The sequence below is a fragment of the Electrona antarctica genome (genome assembly GCF_951216825.1).
Source record: "Electrona antarctica genome assembly, chromosome: 23".
NCBI lineage: Eukaryota > Metazoa > Chordata > Actinopteri > Myctophiformes > Myctophidae > Electrona > Electrona antarctica.
This window is the reverse complement of record NC_136804.1, coordinates 28,266,435-28,288,942: the sequence shown is the minus strand read 5'-3', so window position 1 is coordinate 28,288,942 and position 22,508 is coordinate 28,266,435. Positions and strand designations below refer to the sequence as shown.

At 43.7% G+C, this 22,508-nt stretch overlaps 1 protein-coding gene across 1 annotated transcript in view; it reads left to right on the top strand.

Moving 5' to 3' along the window:
- LOC306916740 (uncharacterized protein) overlaps positions 1-22,508 on the top strand; it is a 64,117-nt gene that overhangs the window by 24,171 nt on the left and 17,438 nt on the right. Inside the window, exons 12-16 of the mRNA XM_079494757.1 lie at positions 3,800-3,973; positions 4,053-4,208; positions 5,732-5,772; positions 6,293-6,873; positions 14,862-14,866. Coding sequence (XP_079350883.1) covers positions 3,800-3,973; positions 4,053-4,208; positions 5,732-5,772; positions 6,293-6,873; positions 14,862-14,866 — 957 coding nt within the window. The remainder of the gene's footprint in view (positions 1-3,799; positions 3,974-4,052; positions 4,209-5,731; positions 5,773-6,292; positions 6,874-14,861; positions 14,867-22,508) is intronic.

Here is a 22,508-nt window from a genome sequence, read left to right as displayed (position 1 = left end):
AAAATGTTCACTCTGTAAGTCTGTAATAATATATATTCAAAGATTTGAGGCACATTTTCACGATTTCTCAAAAATAGCAGACCTACAAGCTCATAGCGCGGCACTCTCTGCTGCGCTATGAGCTTGTAGATCTGCTATTTTTCAATAGTTAAAACACCAAAAGGGGTTCCCGCCCAAAATGGGATAGACCGTACGGTTTAAAGTTGCTTTCTTTTCCATAACATGAATTTATTATATATATTATATACATACCACCATGCAACCACCATTCAGAGAAAGAGAGAGTGTGCGTGCGTGCGTGCGTGCGTGCGTGCGTGCGTGCGTGCGTGCTGCATGCACATGGTGTGGAATGTTAATGTTATGTCCAGCTAAACATTGATGCGGTTTATCGTGTGACGGAAGCAGTGAGTTGAGTGACTGGACTTTATAGATGTTTGTAGGGATTATAAATTCAGTCACACTGTTCTCATGTGATGTAGCATGAGGAGGATTATACCATCGTTTAACACAGGGCAGGGCAACTTTGATGATGGAGAGGAGCCACTATAGTTCCACACTCACTCCAGAGGGCCACTATAGTTCCACACTCACTCCAGAGGGCCACTATAGTTCCACACTCACTCCAGAGGGCCACTATAGTTCCACACTCACTCCAGAGGGTCACTATAGTTCCACACTCACTCCAGAGGGCCACTATAGTTCCACACTCACTCCAGAGGACCACTATAGTTCCACACTCACTCCAGAGGAGCCACTATAGTTCCACACTCACTCCAGAGGAGCCACTATAGTTCCACACTCACTCCAGAGGAGCCACTATAGTTCCACACTCACTCCAGAGGGCCACTATAGTTCCACACTCACTCCAGAGGGCCACTATAGTTCCACACTCACTCCAGAGGGCCACTATAGTTCCACACTCACTCCAGAGGGCCACTATAGTTCCACACTCACTCCAGAGGACCACTATAGTTCCACACTCACTCCAGAGGAGCCACTATAGTTCCACACTCACTCCAGAGGAGCCACTATAGTTCCACACTCACTCCAGAGGGCCACTATAGTTCCACACTCACTCCAGAGGGCCACTATAGTTCCACACTCACTCCAGAGGGCCACTATAGTTCCACACTCACTCCAGAGGGCCATGCAGATTGCATATTACTGTCGTAGCAAAATAATAGCCGATCTACAAGCTCATTGCTCATTGCTATTTTTTCATTTAAATCCTGAATATGTTTCTGCTATATTTGAATTGGAATACTAATATAGACTAATTAAAGTAATTAAAATAATTAAAGCGTGTCATGTTTGCATGTTTGGAAATGCAAGAAATCAATAACATAGTTCAGTATTCAGAATTTCAGATATAACCTGTGGGCCGCATTAAGTGAAGGTGGGGGCCCGCATTTGGCCCCCGGGCCGCCAGTTGCCCATGTATGATTCTGCAAAATATGCAAAATAATGTCTTCTAAATCAATCATTTCAGTTTTCTGGAAAAACCCCATGTTTCTATGTCAGTGGTTTCTCAAACTATTTCATGTCAAGGACCCCCAGAATTATCTGTAATTGGCCGCCGACCCCCATCTGAAAATATGTTGTTCCAGGGACCCCCCCAGAAGCAAAGATATGAGTTAAAAACGTTCGCTCTGAAAGAAAAATAAAAATAGCAGATCTACAAGCTCGTAGCGCGGCACTCGGTGCCGCGCTACGAGCTTGTAGATCTGCTATTTTTATAGTATAACGTAATGCATAAAACACCAAAAGGCGTTCCCGCCCTGAACGGGGCACTCACATGATTTACTGAAGTACAAGTATTCATAAGTACCTATTGTAGTAGTACAGTAAAGTACAGGAACGGTGTTCAGAATTCACTTGAGTAAAAGTTTCAAAAGTATTGGCACTAAAATACGATTTATTATTATTTGAAGCAAATGTGCTAATTTGGGCAGAAAGATGCCATTCAAACGTCCTTTGAAAATAGCAGATCTACAAGCTCGGTCACAAGGCGTGTGTAGTAATAATCAAAATCTACAAAGTACGTTTTCAAATGAATTGTAGTGGAGTAATAAAAGTATTAGCCTATACAATATTTGCCTTTGAGATGCAAAGTAGAAGTAAAAATATTGGAACATTTCAAGTATCCTATGTATATAGTATAGGCAGGTCCTTTTCATGTCAAGGACCCCCAAATTGACACTAATTAGCCCTGCGGACCCCCGTTAGAAAAGATACGCCAGGGACCCCCCATGGGCTCTAGCAATGATTCTCAACCCGTTTCATTTCAAGGACCCCCAGGTTGACATGCATGCATTAGTCTACGGACCCCCCATTTAATGGCTTTTCTATCTCTGGGACCCCCCAATTTATATTGTAAAAATCAATGTTAATTTAACTCTCAGAGTGTACAAATGGAACCAAATTGGTTCCATTTGTACCTTCTCAGAGTTATAGACCCATGTACTGTGACATTACCCCTCCATGAGGTTCTATAGCAGGGTTCCCCAATAGGCGGCCCGCGGGCCATTTGCGGCCCTTGTGGCCCCTGGAAGAATTTAAAAAAAAATGTTTTTGTTTTGTTTTGGGGGGGTGTCCCAGATATAAATGGCATTAAATGGGGGTCAGTAGCCTATGCATGTCAAACTGGGCACCCCCTCAAGGACCACTGTTGGTCCCCGGACCACTGGTTGAGAACCATTTTAAATTAATTAATGAAAAAAAAAAACCCAATTTTTCGCGCATGCGGACTCGGTCCCCAGCCTGGTTCCCTAGTCAAAATATGGCCCTTGAGGAACATTAATTGGGGAACCCTGGTCTATAGATCCAATCTCATGTGACATTCATGCTTATCAGACCGTAATTAAAATGCTGCTATACAAATGTGTGTCTTTCTAAACCAAGGCTCTGTGATTGGTTGATTGGTTGATTGATTGATTGATTGATTGATTGATTAAGTATTTATTAACAGTTTGCAGAATTACAGTACATTTCAAGCACAACTCAAATATAAAAAGACTGTTAACTGTGAGTGGACGACACCACAAGCATTACACTTGTTTACAAGAGGGTCCACCTTGTTCAATTCATCGGAACATTTAGAGATGTACAACATATGCACTTGTATATAACCATAAACAGGAGATCATCATAAAAGGAGGTGTAAGTATAGTATACATGTCTTTAAACCAAGGCTGTGATATAGCAAATATGCTAGACTATGATTTATATGAATGGATGATCCAACCACATTATGCAGGTCAGTTATTCAATCACAATTATGTGATCCATCATGCCTGCTATAGGGGATTATCATTATCAATGCTACGGTACAGTAACTACAATATGTGATCCATCATGGCTGCTATAGGGGATTATCATTATCAATGCTACGGTACAGTAACTACAATATGTGATCCATCATGGCTGCTAGGGGATTATCATTATCAATGCTACGGTACAGTAACTACAATATGTGATCCATCATGGCTGCTAGGGGATTATCATTATCAATGCTACGGTACAGTAACTAATATATGTGATCCATCATGGCTGCTAGGGGATTATCATTATCAATGCTACGGTACAGTAACTACAATATGTGATCCATCATGGCTGCTAGGGGATTATCATTATCAATGCTACGGTACAGTAACTACAATATGTGAACTAATGAGGCACAGTGATTACAGTATGTAGAGCGATGTTGACACGCACACACACGCACAGATTTTATTTCCATCTCTTGGGGTCTTTACTCCAAAACTGTTATTCAGTCCAGATATTTCATGTGTAATTACAGACTTGCTGGCTGTACCTTCACACAGACAGGATTTGAAGTTCTGCTCTCAGCTCTCAGCTCTAATCTTCTCCATCTGAGAGAATTGGACCTCAGTTTCATCTGCCTGCAGGAATCACAACTGCTCCAGCTCTCTGCGTTACTGAAGAGTCCACAGTGTGGACTGCAGATCCTGGGGTAAATAATGTGTGTTCTCTCTGTGTGGATCTCTACTCGAACATCAACAGCACTTTGTTAAATGTGTATTTCTCTGCAGGTTGTCAGGCTGTGGAGTCACAGAGGAAGGCTGTTCTTCTCTGGCTTCAGCTGTGACCTCCAACCCCTCCTCCCAGCTGAAACAGCTGGACTTGAACTTCAGCCACTTAGGAGACTCTGCTCTGAAGGAGCTGTCTGCTGCCCTGGAGACTGTCAAGTGAGTCGACTATAGGACTGTGTCCATGTTGGTCAGTAGACTATAGGACTGTGTCCATGTTGGTCAGTAGACTATAGGACTGTGTCCATGTTGGTCAGTAGACTATAGGACTGTGTCCATGTTGGTCAGTAGACTATAGACTGTGTCCATGTTGGTCAGTAGACTATAGGACTGTGTCCATGTTGGTCAGTAGACTATAGGACTGTGTCCATGTTGGTCAGTAGACTATAGGACTGTGTCCATGTTGGTCAGTAGACTATAGGACTGTGTCCATGTTGGTCAGTAGACTATAGGACTGTGTCCATGTTGGTCAGTAGACTATAGGACTGTGTCCATGTTGGTCAGTAGACTATAGGACTGTGTCCATGTTGGTCAGTAGACTATAGGACTGTGTCCATGTTGGTCAGTAGACTATAGGACTGTGTCCATGTTGGTCAGTAGACTATAGGACTGTGTCCATGGTGGTCAGTAGACTATAGGACTGTGTCCATGTTGGTCAGTAGACTATAGGACTGTGTCCATGTTGGTCAGTAGACTATAGGACTGTGTCCATGTTGGTCAGTAGACTATAGGACTGTGTCCATGTTGGTCAGTAGACTATAGGACTGTGTCCATGTTGGTCAGTAGACTATAGGACTGTGTCCATGTTGGTCAGTAGACTATAGGACTGTGTCCATGTTGGTCAGTACAGTGTAGAATGTTTAACTGGCCAGGCGGACCCATAAAGTGCAGATAGAAGTATCAGTGTTCTTATAAATGACATCATAATCTATAATCTAACACACAGAGAAAGACAGGGGTGGCAGTGGATCAGCGGTAGAGTGGCCGGATGGGAACCGTGAGGTTCCCGGTTCGATCCGTGTGTGTGTGTGTGTGTGTGTGTGTGTGTGTGTGTGTGTGTGTGTGTGTGTGTGTGTGTGTGTGTGTGTGTGTGTGTGTGTGTGTGTGTGTGTGTGTGTGTGTGTGTGTGTGTGTGTGTGTGTGTGTGTGTGTGTGTGTGTGTGTGTGTGTGATCTATGTAAAGGTGTGTGAATGGGTGAATGTAATGCACAATCTATGTAAAGGTGTGTGAATGTGTGTGTATGGATATGTGTGTATGAATATGTGTGTGTATGAATATGTGTGTGAATGTAATGCACAATCTGTGTAAAGCTATATGTAATATGTATAAATAAATCATTTATACATACGCCAGGACGGGCAGCTTATTGTGGGCCAGCAATGTTTCACAGGCAATCGTTCATGATTTGAAACATTTTGTTGAAATCTAATCCAAATCTGAGAGATGTGTCTTAATCACATGACCATAGAGATATGGTACCAATGTGTGTGATGTTTGGACAGAGTCTTAATCACATGACCATAGAGATATGGTACCAATGTGTGTGATGTTTGGACAGAGTCTGTGGGAGAATGATGACAAAATGTGTTTAGTAAATATTTGGTGCGACTAAAATAGGCCGATGTGAGACATTAAGCAGCAGAGGTTTTGACTTGATTCATTGTTGTTCTACTTCCTACAGTGTGAATCATGGAGGAGAACACTGGACTAAACCTCAACGCTGTGAGTCTGTCTGTCTGTCTGTCTGTCTGTCTGTCTGTCTGTCTGTCTGTCTGTCTGTCTGTCTGTCTGTCTGTCTGTCTGTCTGTCTGTCTCACTGGGGTCCCTCAGGGATCTATCCTCGGACCCTCCTTTTCTCTCTACACCAAATCTGCTGAAAATATCAGATCTTCAAGCTCACAACGTGTTGCGTTGCAACATGTTTCCCTCTACACCGCACACACACACACACACACACACACACACACACAAACTTTCTATATCAGATGTACAGTGATGTGCTGTGAGCTTGTAGATCTGCTATTTTTAAATAGCCAACGTATATACTGTAGTCCATGGACTGTAGTGTGTGTGTGTGTGTGTGTGTGTGTGTGTGTGTGTGTGTGTGTGTGTGTGTGTGTGTGTGTGTGTGTGTGTGTGTGTGTGTGTGTGTGTGTGTGTGTGTGTGTGTGTGTGTGTGTGTGTGTGTGTGTGTGTGTGTGTGTGTGTGTATTTAATGTGTACTGTGTTGTTTTCTCATCAGATTTCCAGCGTCTCACTCTGGACACAAACACAGCAAACAGTGACCTCTCTCTGTCTGAGAACAACAGGAAGGTGACAAACGATGATCAGGATCATTCATATCCTGATCATCCTGACAGGTTTAAGTTCTATCCTCAGGTTCTGAGTTCAGATAGTCTAGATGAACGCTGCTACAGTGAGATGGAGTTCAGTGGAGAGGTTGGGATAGGAGTGACTGACAGAGACATCAGTAGGAAAGGAAAGGAAAGGGACTGTTGGCTTGGATGGTATAAACAGTCCTGGGGTCTGTCCTGTAGAGAGGGTCACCATGGTAACGATTACTCTGTCACACACAATAGTAAGGTGACTGTCCTTCCTATCCGTCCCTCTGGCTCCACCAGAGTAGCAGTGTATCTGGACCGTCCCGCTGGGACTCTGTCCTTCTACAGAGTGTTAGAGGACACTCTGACACACCTGTACACCTTCCAGGCCACGTTCACTGGACCTCTATACGCTGGGTTCTGTGTTAGTCCTGACTCCTCTGTGTCTCTGTGTGAGGACAGACAGTCTGTGAGGACAGACAGACAGGCTGTGAGGACAGACAGACAGACAGACATGCTGTGAGGACAGACAGGCTGTGAGGACAGACAGGCTGTGAGGACAGACAGACAGGCTGTGAGGACAGACAGACAGGCTGTGAGGACAGACAGACAGACAGTGTGTTATATTATAATGTAATAATCAGGAACAGGTGTGGTGGGGGGGGCGGGTGCTTACAGAGGGGGGTCATCTGGGGTCACCGTTAGGGTCATTTGGGGTCACTGTTAGGGTTATTTGGGGTCACTGTTAGGGTCATCTGGGGGTCGTTGACATGTAAAAGTAGCACAGTGGTAGCACAGTGGTTCCCAACCAGCTTTTAAAGACCTCAAAGAAAGAGGCAAATATTGTGAAAAATGCAGATCTACAAGCTCACAATGCCATAACCGCTCATCACTCCACTGGCTCCCTGCCTGAGAGCCCCACAGAGGGTTGAACTGTGGAACCCCCTCCCCGCCCAATGAGAGCCTCACAGAGGGTTGAACTGTGGAACCCCCTCCCCGCCCAATGAGAGCCTCACAGAGGGTTGAACTGTGGAACCCCCTCCCCGCCCAATGAGAGCCTCACAGAGGGTTGAACTGTGGAACCCCCTCCCCGCCCAATGAGAGCCCCACAGAGGGTTGAACTGTGGAACCCCCTCCCCGCCCAATGAGAGCCCCACAGAGGGTTGAACTGTGGAACCCCCTCCCCGCCCAATGAGAGCCTCACAGAGGGTTGAACTGTGGAACCCCCTCCCCGCCCAATGAGAGCCCCACAGAGGGTTGAACTGTGGAACCCCCTCCCCGCCCAATGAGAGCCTCACAGAGGGTTGAACTGTGGAACCCCCTCCCCGCCCAATGAGAGCCCCACAGAGGGTTGAACTGTGGGACCCCCTCCCCGCCCAATGAGAGCCCCACAGAGGGTTGAACTGTGGGACCCCCTCCCCGCCCAATGAGAGCCCCACAGAGGGTTGACTCATTTAAGAGAGGACTTAAGACTTTCCTTTTTAACAAAGCGTTTTTATATCTTGCCCTTTTTGTTTTAAATTGATGTGTTCCCTTTTCTTAGATGGTTTTAATGCTTCTTATGTTTTTATTTGTATTCTTTTGCATTTGCTCACTGTAGCACTTTGAGATTATAAATAAAATCCATTATTATTATTATTATTAAAACCGAGTCAAAGTAAATGTAACTCAATTCCAAGTTTCTGTCAGGATGTAGAGAACATTTAAACATGGATATTGTAGTTTTATTGATAATGGATGAGAGAACATTTAAACATGAAAATTGTAGTTTTATTCATAATGGATGAGATAACATTTAAACATGGATATAGTTTTATTGATAATGGACAAATTGAACATTTACTCAAATTTAGGGGTTTTGTAAATCATTGTATTTTAACTATAAAATGTAATTTCACTATACAATTTCACCACTTTTGTAATTTCGTTATGTTGAACCTTTCATGTTTATTATTTACTCATATCTTCAATAACATGTAACCAGTGCTTGTTGTGTTTACATTGTGCACAAAATGCTTTAATTAAAACCTTATCATGTAAATCCACTTTAAAACGGTGTAATCTGTGATAAAGTATTCCACAGCGGCGGTCTAACGACAACAGACCGGGCAGCGCGCGGCTTGTTCCTCCGGCAGATTCGCCACATTGTAAACAATAGGGACTCAATTTCCCATAAGCCTTTGCACGACGCCGGCGCGATGCAATGACGTCATCAAAACGCGCCTCGGATCCCATTCTGTCCGGTGGATTGCCCGTATGACTTAAAGGACCACTTCACCACTTTTCAACATCTCTTCATAAAATTGGTCCTCACTAATGTTCATGATAAAACACCACCATTTTCTCCTACTCAGTCCGTGTCTCATAGGAGGGCTTTGGGCAGTTCGGACACCCGTCCACCAGTGACATCATCATTAGGCAGATTTTTTTTTTAAACAAGATTTGTTTTAAAATATATTTAGATTATTATTATCGTGAGAACGATGGCTTCAACTTTTGCATTGCAACTTTTCACCATCGATGATGTCACTGGTGGACAGGTTTCTGAACTGCCCACAGCCTTCCTATGAGACACAGACTGAGTAGGAAAAAATTGTGGTATTTTATCATGAACATTAGTTAGGACCAATTATAGGAAGAGAAGTTGAAAAGTGGTGAAGTGGTCCTTTAACACTAGCATGACTGAAGTAAAATGAGACACAAATATAGCATGTGATATATATATATATATATATTAACTCGCAGGGAAGCTGTTCTACAATTAATTAACTCGGGGGAACTCGTAGCGTGGCACTCTGTGGTGCGCTATGAGCTTGTAGATCTGCTATTTTTCAATAGCTAAAGTATAACAATGCTTAGTTAAAACACCAAAAGGGGTTCCCGTCCAGAATGGGTTAATACAATACTGTCAAAAAACACTGTCTGAGATCTCAGTACAGAAAGTGAACTGCACACATTTACCTCCAAAATGTTTTTCTTTCACGCACTGTGACACGCACGCCGCACGCACTGACACGCACGCCGCACGCACTGTGACACGCACGCCGCACGCACTGTGACACGCACTGTGACACGCACGCCGCACGCACTGTGACACGCACGCCGCACGCACTGACACGCACGCCGCACGCACTGTGACACGCACTGTGACACGCACGCCGCACGCACTGTGACACGCACGCCGCACGCACTGTGACACGCACGCCGCACGCACTGTGACACGCACTGTGACACGCACTGTGACACGCACTGTGACACGCACTGTGACACGCACTGTGACACGCACTGACACGCACGCCGCACGCACTGTGACACGCACGCCGCACGCACTGTGACACGCACGCCGCACGCACTGTGACACGCACGCCGCACGCACTGTGACACGCACACCGCACGCACTGTGACACGCACGCCGCACGCACTGTGACACGCATGCTGCACGCACTGTGACACGCACGCCGCACGCACTGTGACACGCACTGACACGCACTGTGACACGCACTGTGACACGCACTGTGACACGCACTGTGACACGCACGCCGCACGCACTGTGACACGCACGCACTGTGACACGCACTGACACGCACTGTGACACGCACGCAAGCACACACGCACGCACTGTGACACGCACGCCGCACGCACTGTGACACGCACGCACGCACGCCGCACGCACTGTGGCACGCACTGTGACACGCACGCCACACGCACTGTGACACGCACGCCGCACGCACTGTGACACGCACGCCGCACGCACTGTGACACGCACGCACGCCGCACGCACTGTGGCACGCACGCACGCACGCACTGTGACACGCACGCCGCACGCACTGTGACACGCACGCACGCCGCACGCACTGTGGCACGCACTGTGACACTGTGACAATAACATGTAACCAGTGCTTGTTGTGTTTACATTGTGCACAAAATGCTTTAATTAAAACCTTATCATGTAAATCCACTTTAAAACGGTGTAATCTGTGATAAAGTATTCCACAGCGGCGGTCTAACGACAACAGACCGGGCAGCGCGCGGCTTGTTCCTCCGGCAGATTCGCCACATTGTAAACAATAGGGACTCAATTTCCCATAAGCCTTTGCACGACGCCGGCGCGATGCAATGACGTCATCAAAACGCGCCTCGGATCCCATTCTGTCCGGTGGATTGCCCGTATGACTTAAAGGACCACTTCACCACTTTTCAACATCTCTTCATAAAATTGGTCCTCACTAATGTTCATGATAAAACACCACCATTTTCTCCTACTCAGTCCGTGTCTCATAGGAGGGCTTTGGGCAGTTCGGACACCCGTCCACCAGTGACATCATCATTAGGCAGATTTTTTTTTAAACAAGATTTGTTTTAAAATATATTTAGATTATTATTATCATGAGAACGATGGCTTCAACTTTTGCATTGCAACTTTTCACCATCGATGATGTCACTGGTGGACAGGTTTCTGAACTGCCCACAGCCTTCCTATGAGACACAGACTGAGTAGGAAAAAATTGTGGTATTTTATCATGAACATTAGTTAGGACCAATTATAGGAAGAGAAGTTGAAAAGTGGTGAAGTGGTCCTTTAACACTAGCATGACTGAAGTAAAATGAGACACAAATATAGCATGTGATATATATATATATATATATATTAACTCGCAGGGAAGCTGTTCTACAATTAATTAACTCGGGGGAACTCGTAGCGTGGCACTCTGTGGCGCGCTATGAGCTTGTAGATCTGCTATTTTTCAATAGCTAAAGTATAACATAATGCTTAGTTAAAACACCAAAAGGGGTTCCCGTCCAGAATGGGTTAATACAATACTGTCAAAAAACACTGTCTGAGATCTCAGTACAGAAAGTGAACTGCACACATTTACCTCCAAAATGTTTTTCTTTCACGCACTGTGACACGCACTGTGACACGCACGCCGCACGCACTGACACGCACGCCGCACGCACTGTGACACGCACGCCGCACGCACTGTGACACGCACTGTGACACGCACGCCGCACGCACTGTGACACGCACGCCGCACGCACTGTGACACGCACGCCGCACGCACTGACACGCACGCCGCACGCACTGTGACACGCACTGTGACACGCACGCCGCACGCACTGTGACACGCACTGTGACACGCACTGTGACACGCACGCCGCACGCACTGACACGCACGCCGCACGCACTGTGACACGCACGCCGCACGCACTGTGACACGCACGCCGCACGCACTGTGACACGCACGCCGCACGCACTGACACGCACGCCGCACGCACTGTGACACGCACGCCGCACGCACTGTGACACGCATGCCGCACGCACTGTGACACGCACGCCGCACGCACTGTGACACGCACTGTGACACGCACTGTGACACGCACTGTGACACGCACGCACTGTGACACGCACTGACACGCACTGTGACACGCACTGTGACACGCACGCAAGCACACACGCACGCACTGTGACACGCACGCCGCACGCACTGTGACACGCACGCACGCACGCCGCACGCACTGTGGCACGCACTGTGACACGCACGCCACACGCACTGTGACACGCACGCCGCACGCACTGTGACACGCACGCCGCACGCACTGTGACACGCACGCACGCCGCACGCACTGTGGCACGCACGCACGCACGCACTGTGACACGCACGCCGCACGCACTGTGACACGCACGCACGCCGCACGCACTGTGGCACGCACTGTGACACTGTGACAATAACATGTAACCAGTGCTTGTTGTGTTTACATTGTGCACAAAATGCTTTAATTAAAACCTTATCATGTAAATCCACTTTAAAACGGTGTAATCTGTGATAAAGTATTCCACAGCGGCGGTCTAACGACAACAGACCGGGCAGCGCGCGGCTTGTTCCTCCGGCAGATTCGCCACATTGTAAACAATAGGGACTCAATTTCCCATAAGCCTTTGCACGACGCCGGTGCGATGCAATGACGTCATCAAAACGCGCCTCGGATCCCATTCTGTCCGGTGGATTGCCCGTATGACTTAAAGGACCACTTCACCACTTTTCAACATCTCTTCATAAAATTGGTCCTCACTAATGTTCATGATAAAACACCACCATTTTCTCCTACTCAGTCCGTGTCTCATAGGAGGGCTTTGGGCAGTTCGGACACCCGTCCACCAGTGACATCATCATTAGGCAGATTTTTTTTTTAAACAAGATTTGTTTTAAAATATATTTAGATTATTATTATCGTGAGAACGATGGCTTCAACTTTTGCATTGCAACTTTTCACCATCGATGATGTCACTGATGGACAGGTTTCTGAACTGCCCACAGCCTTCCTATGAGACACAGACTGAGTAGGAAAAAATGGTGGTATTTTATCATGAACATTAGTTAGGACCAATTATAGGAAGAGAAGTTGAAAAGTGGTGAAGTGGTCCTTTAACACTAGCATGACTGAAGTAAAATGAGACACAAATATAGCATGTGATATATATATATATATATATATATATATATATATATATTAACTCGCAGGGAAGCTGTTCTACAATTAATTAACTCGGGGGAACTCGTAGCGTGGCACTCTGTGGCGCGCTATGAGCTTGTAGATCTGCTATTTTTCAATAGCTAAAGTATAACATAATGCTTAGTTAAAACACCAAAAGGGGTTCCCGTCCAGAATGGGTTAATACAATACTGTCAAAAAACACTGTCTGAGATCTCAGTACAGAAAGTGAACTGCACACATTTACCTCCAAAATGTTTTTCTTTCACGCACTGTGACACGCACGCCGCACGCACTGACACGCACGCACGCCGCACGCACTGTGACACGCACGCACGCACGCCGCACGCACTGTGACACGCACGCACGCACGCACTGTGACACGCACGCCGCACGCACTGACATGCACGCCGCACGCACTGTGACACGCACGCCGCACGCACTGTGACACGCACGCCGCACGCACTGTGACACGCACGCCGCACGCACTGTGACACGCACTGTGACACGCACGCCGCACGCACTGTGACACGCACGCCGCACGCCGCACGCACTGTGACACGCACTGTGACACGCACGTCGCACGCACTGACACGCACGCCGCACGCACTGTGACACGCACTGTGACATGCACTGTGACATGCACGCCGCACGCACTGTGACACGCACGCCAATTAATTAACTCGGGGGAAGTCGTGTTAAGAAGTCAAAGTGTTTAACTGACGTCTGAAAAGCGTGGCACTCTGTGGCGCGATATGAGCTTGTAGATCTGCTATTTTTCAATAGCTAAAGTATAACATAATGCTTAGTTAAAACACCAAAAGGGGTTCCCGTCCAGAATGGGTTAATACAATACTGTCAAAAAACACTGTCTGAGATCTCAGTACAGAAAGTGAACTGCACACATTTACCTCCAAAATGTTTTTCTTTCACGCACTGTGACACGCACTGTGACACGCACTGTGACACGCACGCCGCACGCACTGTGACACGCACTGTGACACGCACGCCGCACACACTGTGACACGCACGCCACACGCACTGTGACACGCACTGTGACACGCATGCCGCACGCACTGTGACACGCACGCCGCACGCACTGTGACACGCACGCCGCACGCCCTGTGAAACGTCAAACCTTTTCTTCTGTAGAAAATAGCAGATCTACAAGTTCACCGCACGGCACTCGGTGCCGCGCTGTGAGCTGAAAATCAGGCCTTCCGGTCTGATCTTCGGATATGTTATAGAGCTTCTCTAGACGCACGCGTGGAACTGTAGTACGTCCCCGGGCGACCTTTCTAGTCGACGTAGGCGCGAACGTCAAACCTTTTCTTCTGTAGAAAATAGCAGATCTACAAGTTCACCGCACGGCACTCAGTGCCGCGCGGCACGGAGTGACTAAAATCACTCCGAGACCATGGGCTATAGTCCATTGTCTTGAGTGATTTTCGTCTTTTTTTCAAATCCTCAAAAATGATGAAAAACGGCATGCTATAGTATGCCGTCTGAGATGGGCTACAGCCCATGGTCAAAAATGATGAAAAACGAGGATTTGAAAAAAAGACTAAAATCACTCCGAGACCATGGGCTTATTGGCTGGAAATCAGATACATTAAGGGGGTAGAAAATTTCTCTTGTCCCATCTTCTGCTCCTCCTTTTTCTGTCTGCTCCTGCCTCCTGCTCCTCTCCTCTTAGATGCTCCAGGAATCCATGGTTAATCTTGGTTGCTGAGGGGGGAAGCGGTTGTGCTGGTTGTGGACAGGATTGGTTGGAACGAAAGTAGTTTGGAGGCAAGTTGGATTTAAATTCACTTTCAAATTTTCATTATATGTTTTTCTTGATTGATTTGATTCAATTTGTTGTTAAGTTAAGGTTTAGACCAACTCGGTCCCTTATGGTCCCTCATTTTGAAGGGGGAGGGTGTCACGGCCCCTTGGCCTGGCCTACAGGGCCTATGCTGTGTATATGGTACTGCCCTGTGTGTGTTTCTCCCACAGATCATGTGGGTGTCGGCCCACTTGCAGACTCCTCATTAGGTGCATTAGGAGCACCTGGCCAGTGCTCCTGGAACCTCTATAAAAGAGGGCTTGCCAGCCATTATCGGTTCCCTCTCCAGATGACAGCACCCTTCTGTTTCTTTCCCTTACCTGTTTGATTTGCACACCACAACACCCATTCACCATACTATCCACACTGACACCACTGATCTCACTGACTTCCACATCTCATACATTCTGTAAGCATTCTTTGATCTTTATATTATTAGTTACCCTTTTGTGAATAAATTATTGTTATTTGAACACTGTTACTGCGTCCTCCATTTGTCATGGCCCAACGGGCCGGGTTATGACAACATAATGCAGGAGGCAGCAGGAGGTTTCATTACTAAAAATGAGTGCTTCCAAACTCCAATACTTAGGGAAAAAATCACCTGCAATGAATGTCTTGACTTGCTTATAACAACTCTACAGTGGACTTTTATGAAACAAACACTTTGCATATAGAGGATAATTCAAGCTTTTCGTAGGCCCTACAGCTGCAATGTTTGACGTTGGTTAATACAATCAGATTTTTCTGTTTGGATGAATGGGCTGTCAATGGGAAGTTGCAGGTAGCACCTTGCTTGCTGGCAAGATGGCCGTGGACTGAAAGTCAATATTGTTCACCGTCCACCTGCATGTGTAGGCCACACATTCATCAAAGGCATAAGGCACTCACACAATGCTCTCACAACACCACCACCATTCTCCTGGCTGAACTGTAAGTTTGCCCTTTGACTCACAATAGAAGACATTTTTTGGACAATATGGTATCAGGCCTGCAACGGGGGGGTTTGAGTACCCATTTTATTTTTGTTTTATTTTGATATGCCGACTTAGATAGGATTCTAAGGTTCAAAGTGTCAATCATTTTGTATTTACATTGCATTGGGGAAGTGTAAAAGTGAACATAGTGCATTTACCTGTTAAACTGAACTGTATTGAGTTACAAGACACAATTGACAACTTTTGATAACTCTTATTTCATTTTATCTAATATGTCTAAGTAAAATTATAAAAGACTTGTGTGGGTTGTTTCTTCTATTTGCTTAGATAAGGATTTCATCATAAAAAAAGGTTTAAAATGGTTTAAGCTTAAAAGGTTAAAAACAAGTGATTTCATGGTAATTAGTTAAGGGAACTCAAGTTTATATTAAGTTTTAAAAAGCTAGGTACTTTTAAGTTAAAAGAACTTAGGGGCCCTGCCCGTAATTCATAAGGGGTAAAAGGGGCTACATACAGGCACATGAAGACACTGTATCCACCACACCTATTATACCTATTATCTATTTTACAGGCATATAAAGAAATTAAAGGTACGTATAGATTTTCCATCCAACCATGTTCATGTGGTATGGAGCTCAGACTTTTATGTAGACATTAGACAGTATAGAGCATGTTCACATGGTATGTACACATTTGTATATAGACATTGTTGGAATAGGTGAGAAGATACCAAATTGTTAAATAAATTATAATTAGCCTAATTAATAATGCTAATAAGAAAGGACTGTAAATTGAACTACTTCGATAGCAGAGCAAGAAACTCCGGAAATGTAAAAATACTTTTGAAAGCAATCAGAATAGAAAGTAATAAGGTACAACCGCACACTGTGTATCTGCTCGGCACAAGAGTATTGTCTTATTTAATGAAGCAACGTTTCGGTCACTAGGGACCTTCCTCAGGCATAACACATCATTTTGACAGAGTTACTTATACAAACATTTGAAAAAGAATCAACCAATCACAATAGACAGTCTAATTAGAGGAAGAGGTACAGCTTGTGATGATCCTCAATTTGCTGACATCATTTAAAGGCACAAGGACCCCAAATAACCTTTACATCATTTCAGTTACATTCTAAAAATCATTATACGAGAAAAGATGTAAAGACTAATGGTTGTACAAATACATTAGGAAATCAACATAGTCAACAATAAGAGACAAAAAGTCACTAGGTCCTGCTCTCATGACATACAGACAATGAGAGTGGAAAAATACATAGAATATATATATATATACATACACAAACCAAATTCACTTCTTGCCTCGTTGAGTGAATTTGGTTTGTGTAATGTGTATGTATATCTGTCAAAATGATGTGTTATGCCTGAGGAAGGTCCCTAGTGACCGAAACGTTGCTTCATTAAATAAGACAATACTCTTGTGCCGAGCAGATACACAGTGTGCGGGTGTACCTTATTGCTTTCTTTGATGTCCACTGGCCTACGCACCTGTGCATACGCCTGATTGCTAGGTGTGCGATAGTGTTCTCCTACAAAGTAAGAGTACAAATAAATACTCAGTACCAAAAATGGTTATAAACCTTTTATAAAGTTAAGAATTAGTTTTAACAAGAATACTTTTTAGGAGAATAATCAATATCCATATAATACCTTAAGTAGGAAATACTGTTAGAGAAATACCTTAAAATACCCAAAAGATGATTAATTGAATCCACAAGAAAGAAGGGAATGTCCAGCTTCTATGATTTAGCCAATTCATTTTAGTTCGGAGAGCACAAAGAATGAGTCCACATACAGCCAATTACAAAATGTGTTTCTCCGTGCCACAAAATGGACACGGCTTATATATCATTTTAATCAAGATTGAGAACACTAGGCCTACGTGTCAAACAGCCAACACCTCTCATGCTAGAGGTGCATGAGAGTTGCTGACCCTGAACTGAAATAATAAAAAGGATATCACAAAAAGAGAATAGTACAAAGTAGATTTTGTTTTTATTTTAAAAAGTATATCAATTTCATAACTGTGGAAAAAATGTTGTGTATAACAGACTGAAAGATAAAGGACAAGTACATTTACTAAATGTTCATGTTTTTGTATATTTTCTTTTGTGGATTTTCCATGTTCTTTAATTAGTACATGTGTCAAACTTTTATTTTTGTGAAATGACAAAGACACATGGATACTGTTCATTCAAGTGCTGTGGATGATATAAAACATTTGAAAAGGGAAGGGTGACTGCTGTTTAATTCTCAACTGTTCTGGATCTCATTATTTACATGAAAGTTATGAGCTTTCTATCTAGCACCTCTACTGGAACACTCCATCATCGCAGTTCCTGTTTACACTGAGCATGTGCAAACCTCCCGCAGGAGAGTGGGCCGCACCTCCGTGCACCATCCTCGGAAAAAAGGTGGATATAATCGGAAACTGCTTCCTGTTCTGTAAACTGCACTTCCTTCCAGGTGATTTGATGCCTGGTGGCTGTCAGAACAAGCTGTGAACAACTAAGTGGTATGAAAAAAAGGCACAGACTTGTCATTTATTGTTGATTATTTCCATAATACACAAGAGCTGATGATCTCTTATTGGAGTCCAGACTGTGATCCTGAAGCAAAGATAATTCAGTCAAGTTTAATGTTGTGAATCCACACTAGGCCCAAAGCCTGTAGCTAATGCTAACCATGTCATAACATACTTCATTTGCTTGTTTGAGTCCAGATACAAAAACCACGCCAGAGAATATTGTCTTGGTGTTTTAATCATACGTTCGTGCAACACTGTAACATTGTAGTGATGTTTATGAAGAAGTTTGATGCTAACCAAGATGCTAACTACTTAAGCATTTACATACTTTGTTTTTGTGATTCTGCCTCTATTTTACTATCTTACATGCCTATGTTTTGAGATTTTGCCTTGTTTATTGCTTTATTGTTGATTGCTTGTTCTGTGTTCTGTTCAGCACCTTGTGACTTTGCTTTACAAATAAAATGTACTTACTTACTTACTTACTTACTTAAGCTAGCTAGCCTTGGTTACTGAGGCAACAGCATGGCAAAACATTAAAGGGTCATTCTGCTTATTTTGTTGACATGAACAACACTTGTTTGAGTGTCTTAAAAGGATCCCTGGCTAATAAGACAAATATGCCTTAAAACATTATTCTTGCCCTGCTCTACAACTAAAATAAAAACACTTTCTTAAATAGAGAATCTTTCACTCAATAGGAACTGCTCCTATCGCAAGTTGATGATGTCATATGTCCATAATGGTCTAGTCCTATGGTAGCCGCAATTTGCAACTCTAGATTTTTTTACAATGGGATGAATCTAGAGTTGCAATACCCTCCATTGACTCCCCACTTATCATTTTGCGTTTGCGATCTGCTGGTCTTAAACGACGTTAAACTCACCAACATTGCAGCTGTAGTCCAAGCTTGAATTTTGCTCTTTCAATCTGCAAAGCTTGTTTTTCATAAAAATCCCCCGTAGACATGTTATGAGCTACTTTCTGTCCAAAATATTCCACAAGTGATATTCCGATCCGCCATTTTGGAATTCTGCGACGGGCCGTAAAACAAGACGTGAGGGGGAGAGCTTGTTTAATAGAATCTTACCTGCACAGGTAAGACACCCAAAGAAGAGGCCGACGCAGCGCGACGCCCCGTCACGCACGGCCTTCTATTAAACAAGCTCTCCCCCTCACGTCTTGTTTTACGGCCCGTCGCAGAATTCCAAAATGGCGGATCGGAATATCACTTGTGGAATATTTTGGACAGAAAGTAGCTCATAACATGTCTACGGGGGATTTTTATGAAAAACAAGCTTTGCAGATTGAAAGAGCAAAATTCAAGCTTGGACTACAGCTGCAATGTTGGTGAGTTTAACGTCGTTTAAGACCAGCAGATCGCAAACGCAAAATGATGAGTGGGGAGTCAATGGAGGGTATTGCAACTCTAGATTCATCCCATTGTAAAAAAATCTAGAGTTGCAAATTGCGGCTAGTCCTATGGAATGTATGGAATGCATATGCTAATAAAAACAATTTAATACTTCCTAAGGTTAATATGAGCAAAGCAATATTTTATATACTTTTTATTAGCATGTGCATTCCATACATTCCATAGGCATATGACATCATTCCATATATACATATATATACATCTTATATATGACATCAACTTCCGACAGGAGTAGTTCCTATTGAGTGAAACATTTTCTTTTTATGAAAGTGTTTTTATTTTGTAATTTTAGTTATACTGTAGAGGGGCAAGTATATTTGTTTTTAGCCAGGGATCCTTTTAAGACACTAATGGTGTGTTGTAGTCAGTGGTGTAAAGCAGGGGTATTTATTCAGTGGTCCTTCAGGGGGTTCCAGGTGGTCCCCGCCAAATGGACATTAAAGAAAATGAACCCTTGTGGGTCCATTTGGTTTCATTGCACACTCTCCTCTCCTGCATCAGTTAATTTATACTAAGTCTACACATTAGAGAATGTAGAAGAATTGTTATTTTGATCAACGTTTGCCTTACTCTCTGTATCTCTCCTGTGGTACCAACATTAATACATAATACTCTCTGTATCTCTCCTGTGGTACCAACATTAATACATAATACTCTCTGTATCTCTCCTGTGGTACCAACATTAATACATAATACAGCCTTACTCTCTGTATCTCTCCTGTGGTACCAACATTAATACATAATACAGCCTTACTCTCTATCTCTCCTGTGGTACCAACATTAATACATAATACAGCATGGAATTGTGGACAAAATCTTATCCAACAATGACACCAGAAATATTCTACATTTTGGGAGAGGCTACATTTCATCAGATCCATTTGGGCTCAAATGTAGAATAAATAATGGGCCTTGAAACCACTGGTGCAAAGTAACTAAGTACATTTACGTACTGTAGGCCTACTTAAGTACAATAATGTTGAGGTATTTGTACTTTACTTGAGTATTTCCCATTTCCAATACTTACTCCACTAGAAGAGGCAAATATTGTACTTTTACTCCACTACATTTATTTAAAAACTTCTGTTAACTTTACCTCACTTCTTTTAGCATTTAGTTAATTATCTTAACTAAGATACGAGTTTGGTTGTTAAAAATATGCCATAATGATGCAGTAAATCAGTGTCATACATATCGTGAAGAAAACCTGGAGACTGACATTCAGTAATTGGGTCTTATGATCAAAATAAGAACATTATAATGGTGTGTAAAAAAAGAGAAAATCGACCAACTTTGCCACGTACACATCTAGGAAACTTTGCACTTTGTCTGTCTGTCTGTCTGTCTGTCTGTCTGTCTGTCTGTCTGTCTGTCTGTCTGTCTGTCTGTCTGTCTAGAAAACTATGCTATCATCTCAGATTATCTATCTATCTATCTATCTATATCTTCTCCTTCTTTGACCAACAGTAACCCAATTTCCATCCACACCCTGTTGGCAGTGGTGTGCACAGACATTTAGAGGGGCAGGTGCTCGAGTGAAGGGAAAAAAGGGCACCTTGTGCGGCGCGTGGAACCGGCCGGTTGCCTTAATAGTGTGTGAGATTTATAGATTTTGGGGCATAAATAATATATTAGAAGCTTTTAATCCAAAATTAAATCAAATCCAAAAAAAGAAGAAAAAGTTAAGAATACACTGTGTATGAATTGTATTGTGAGTCTGTCCAGTGCCTCAGTGCCTCAGTGAGGTGCATAAAGTTAATGCGAGGCCAAAAACAAATTTTAACGTTGAATATCAGCGGTCAAAGGGCTTTTATTGCAGATGATTAAAGTACAGTGTCCTTTGTCCTTTTGATAATTATGCTTTTTTATTGTTTATGCAGTATATATTAATCTGTCCGACAGCAACACAGTTCCCTAACAGATGATGGTCCGTGCCAACTTCATTCCATTCACTGCAATAAAAGTCTTGCCTCACTGCCGTCCTTTGACCATGCACTGATACTCACAGTTTGACGTAGGACAGTTAATACAATTAACAATTACTTCATTACAGTAGTTTGGCCATATATATATATATATATACACACACACACACACACACACTCCATAACCTTTGATTGGGTGGGCAGGACGCACGTTTGGGTGGGCCCTGGACATGATAACGTTTAAACCCAAGATGTTGTGTTCTCTCTACTTGTATAACGAGACATAATGATTAAGAACGTTTAATAAATGTGACTTTTTCATTCATAATTATGATAATTGTATAATCTTGTTATGATTCCAGAAGTGTTGACCACAGAGCAGAGTCTCCAACTCCCAGCCTTCTGTCTGTGAAGAGTGACTGGTCTAAAGGAAGACCACTTAACTTCAGTAATGAAGTGAACTTAACTCCTGACTCACAGTATGTCAATCCTTCTATATCTTATACAATTGATTGATTGATTGATTGAAGAATTTATTAACAGTTTGCAGAATTACAGTACATTTCAAGCACAAACTCAATACAAAGGCTGTTAACTGTGAGTGGACGACCCAATTAAGCATTACACTTGTTTCCAATAGGGTCCACCATGTTCAAATCATCAAAACATTTAGAGACGTACAAATAGACACTTCTATAGACAGAACAGGAATTCATCATAAAGGAGGTAAAAAGGGAAAAGAAATATATACAGTGAGGGGAAAAAAGGGGGGGGGCGGTGGGGGGGGATTCAGATTTTACGGGGGCCAGTTTCGAATTGCAGCCATCCGTAGGTGCCCTTTGAGAGCGGTTTTGAAGGAGTCAAGGGATTCGCATGTCTTAATGACAGTTGGTAGGGTGTTCCACATTTTGGTGGCATAGGAGCGAAAATAATTTAGTCCCTTGTTTGTGCCGAATCTGGGTTGTACATGG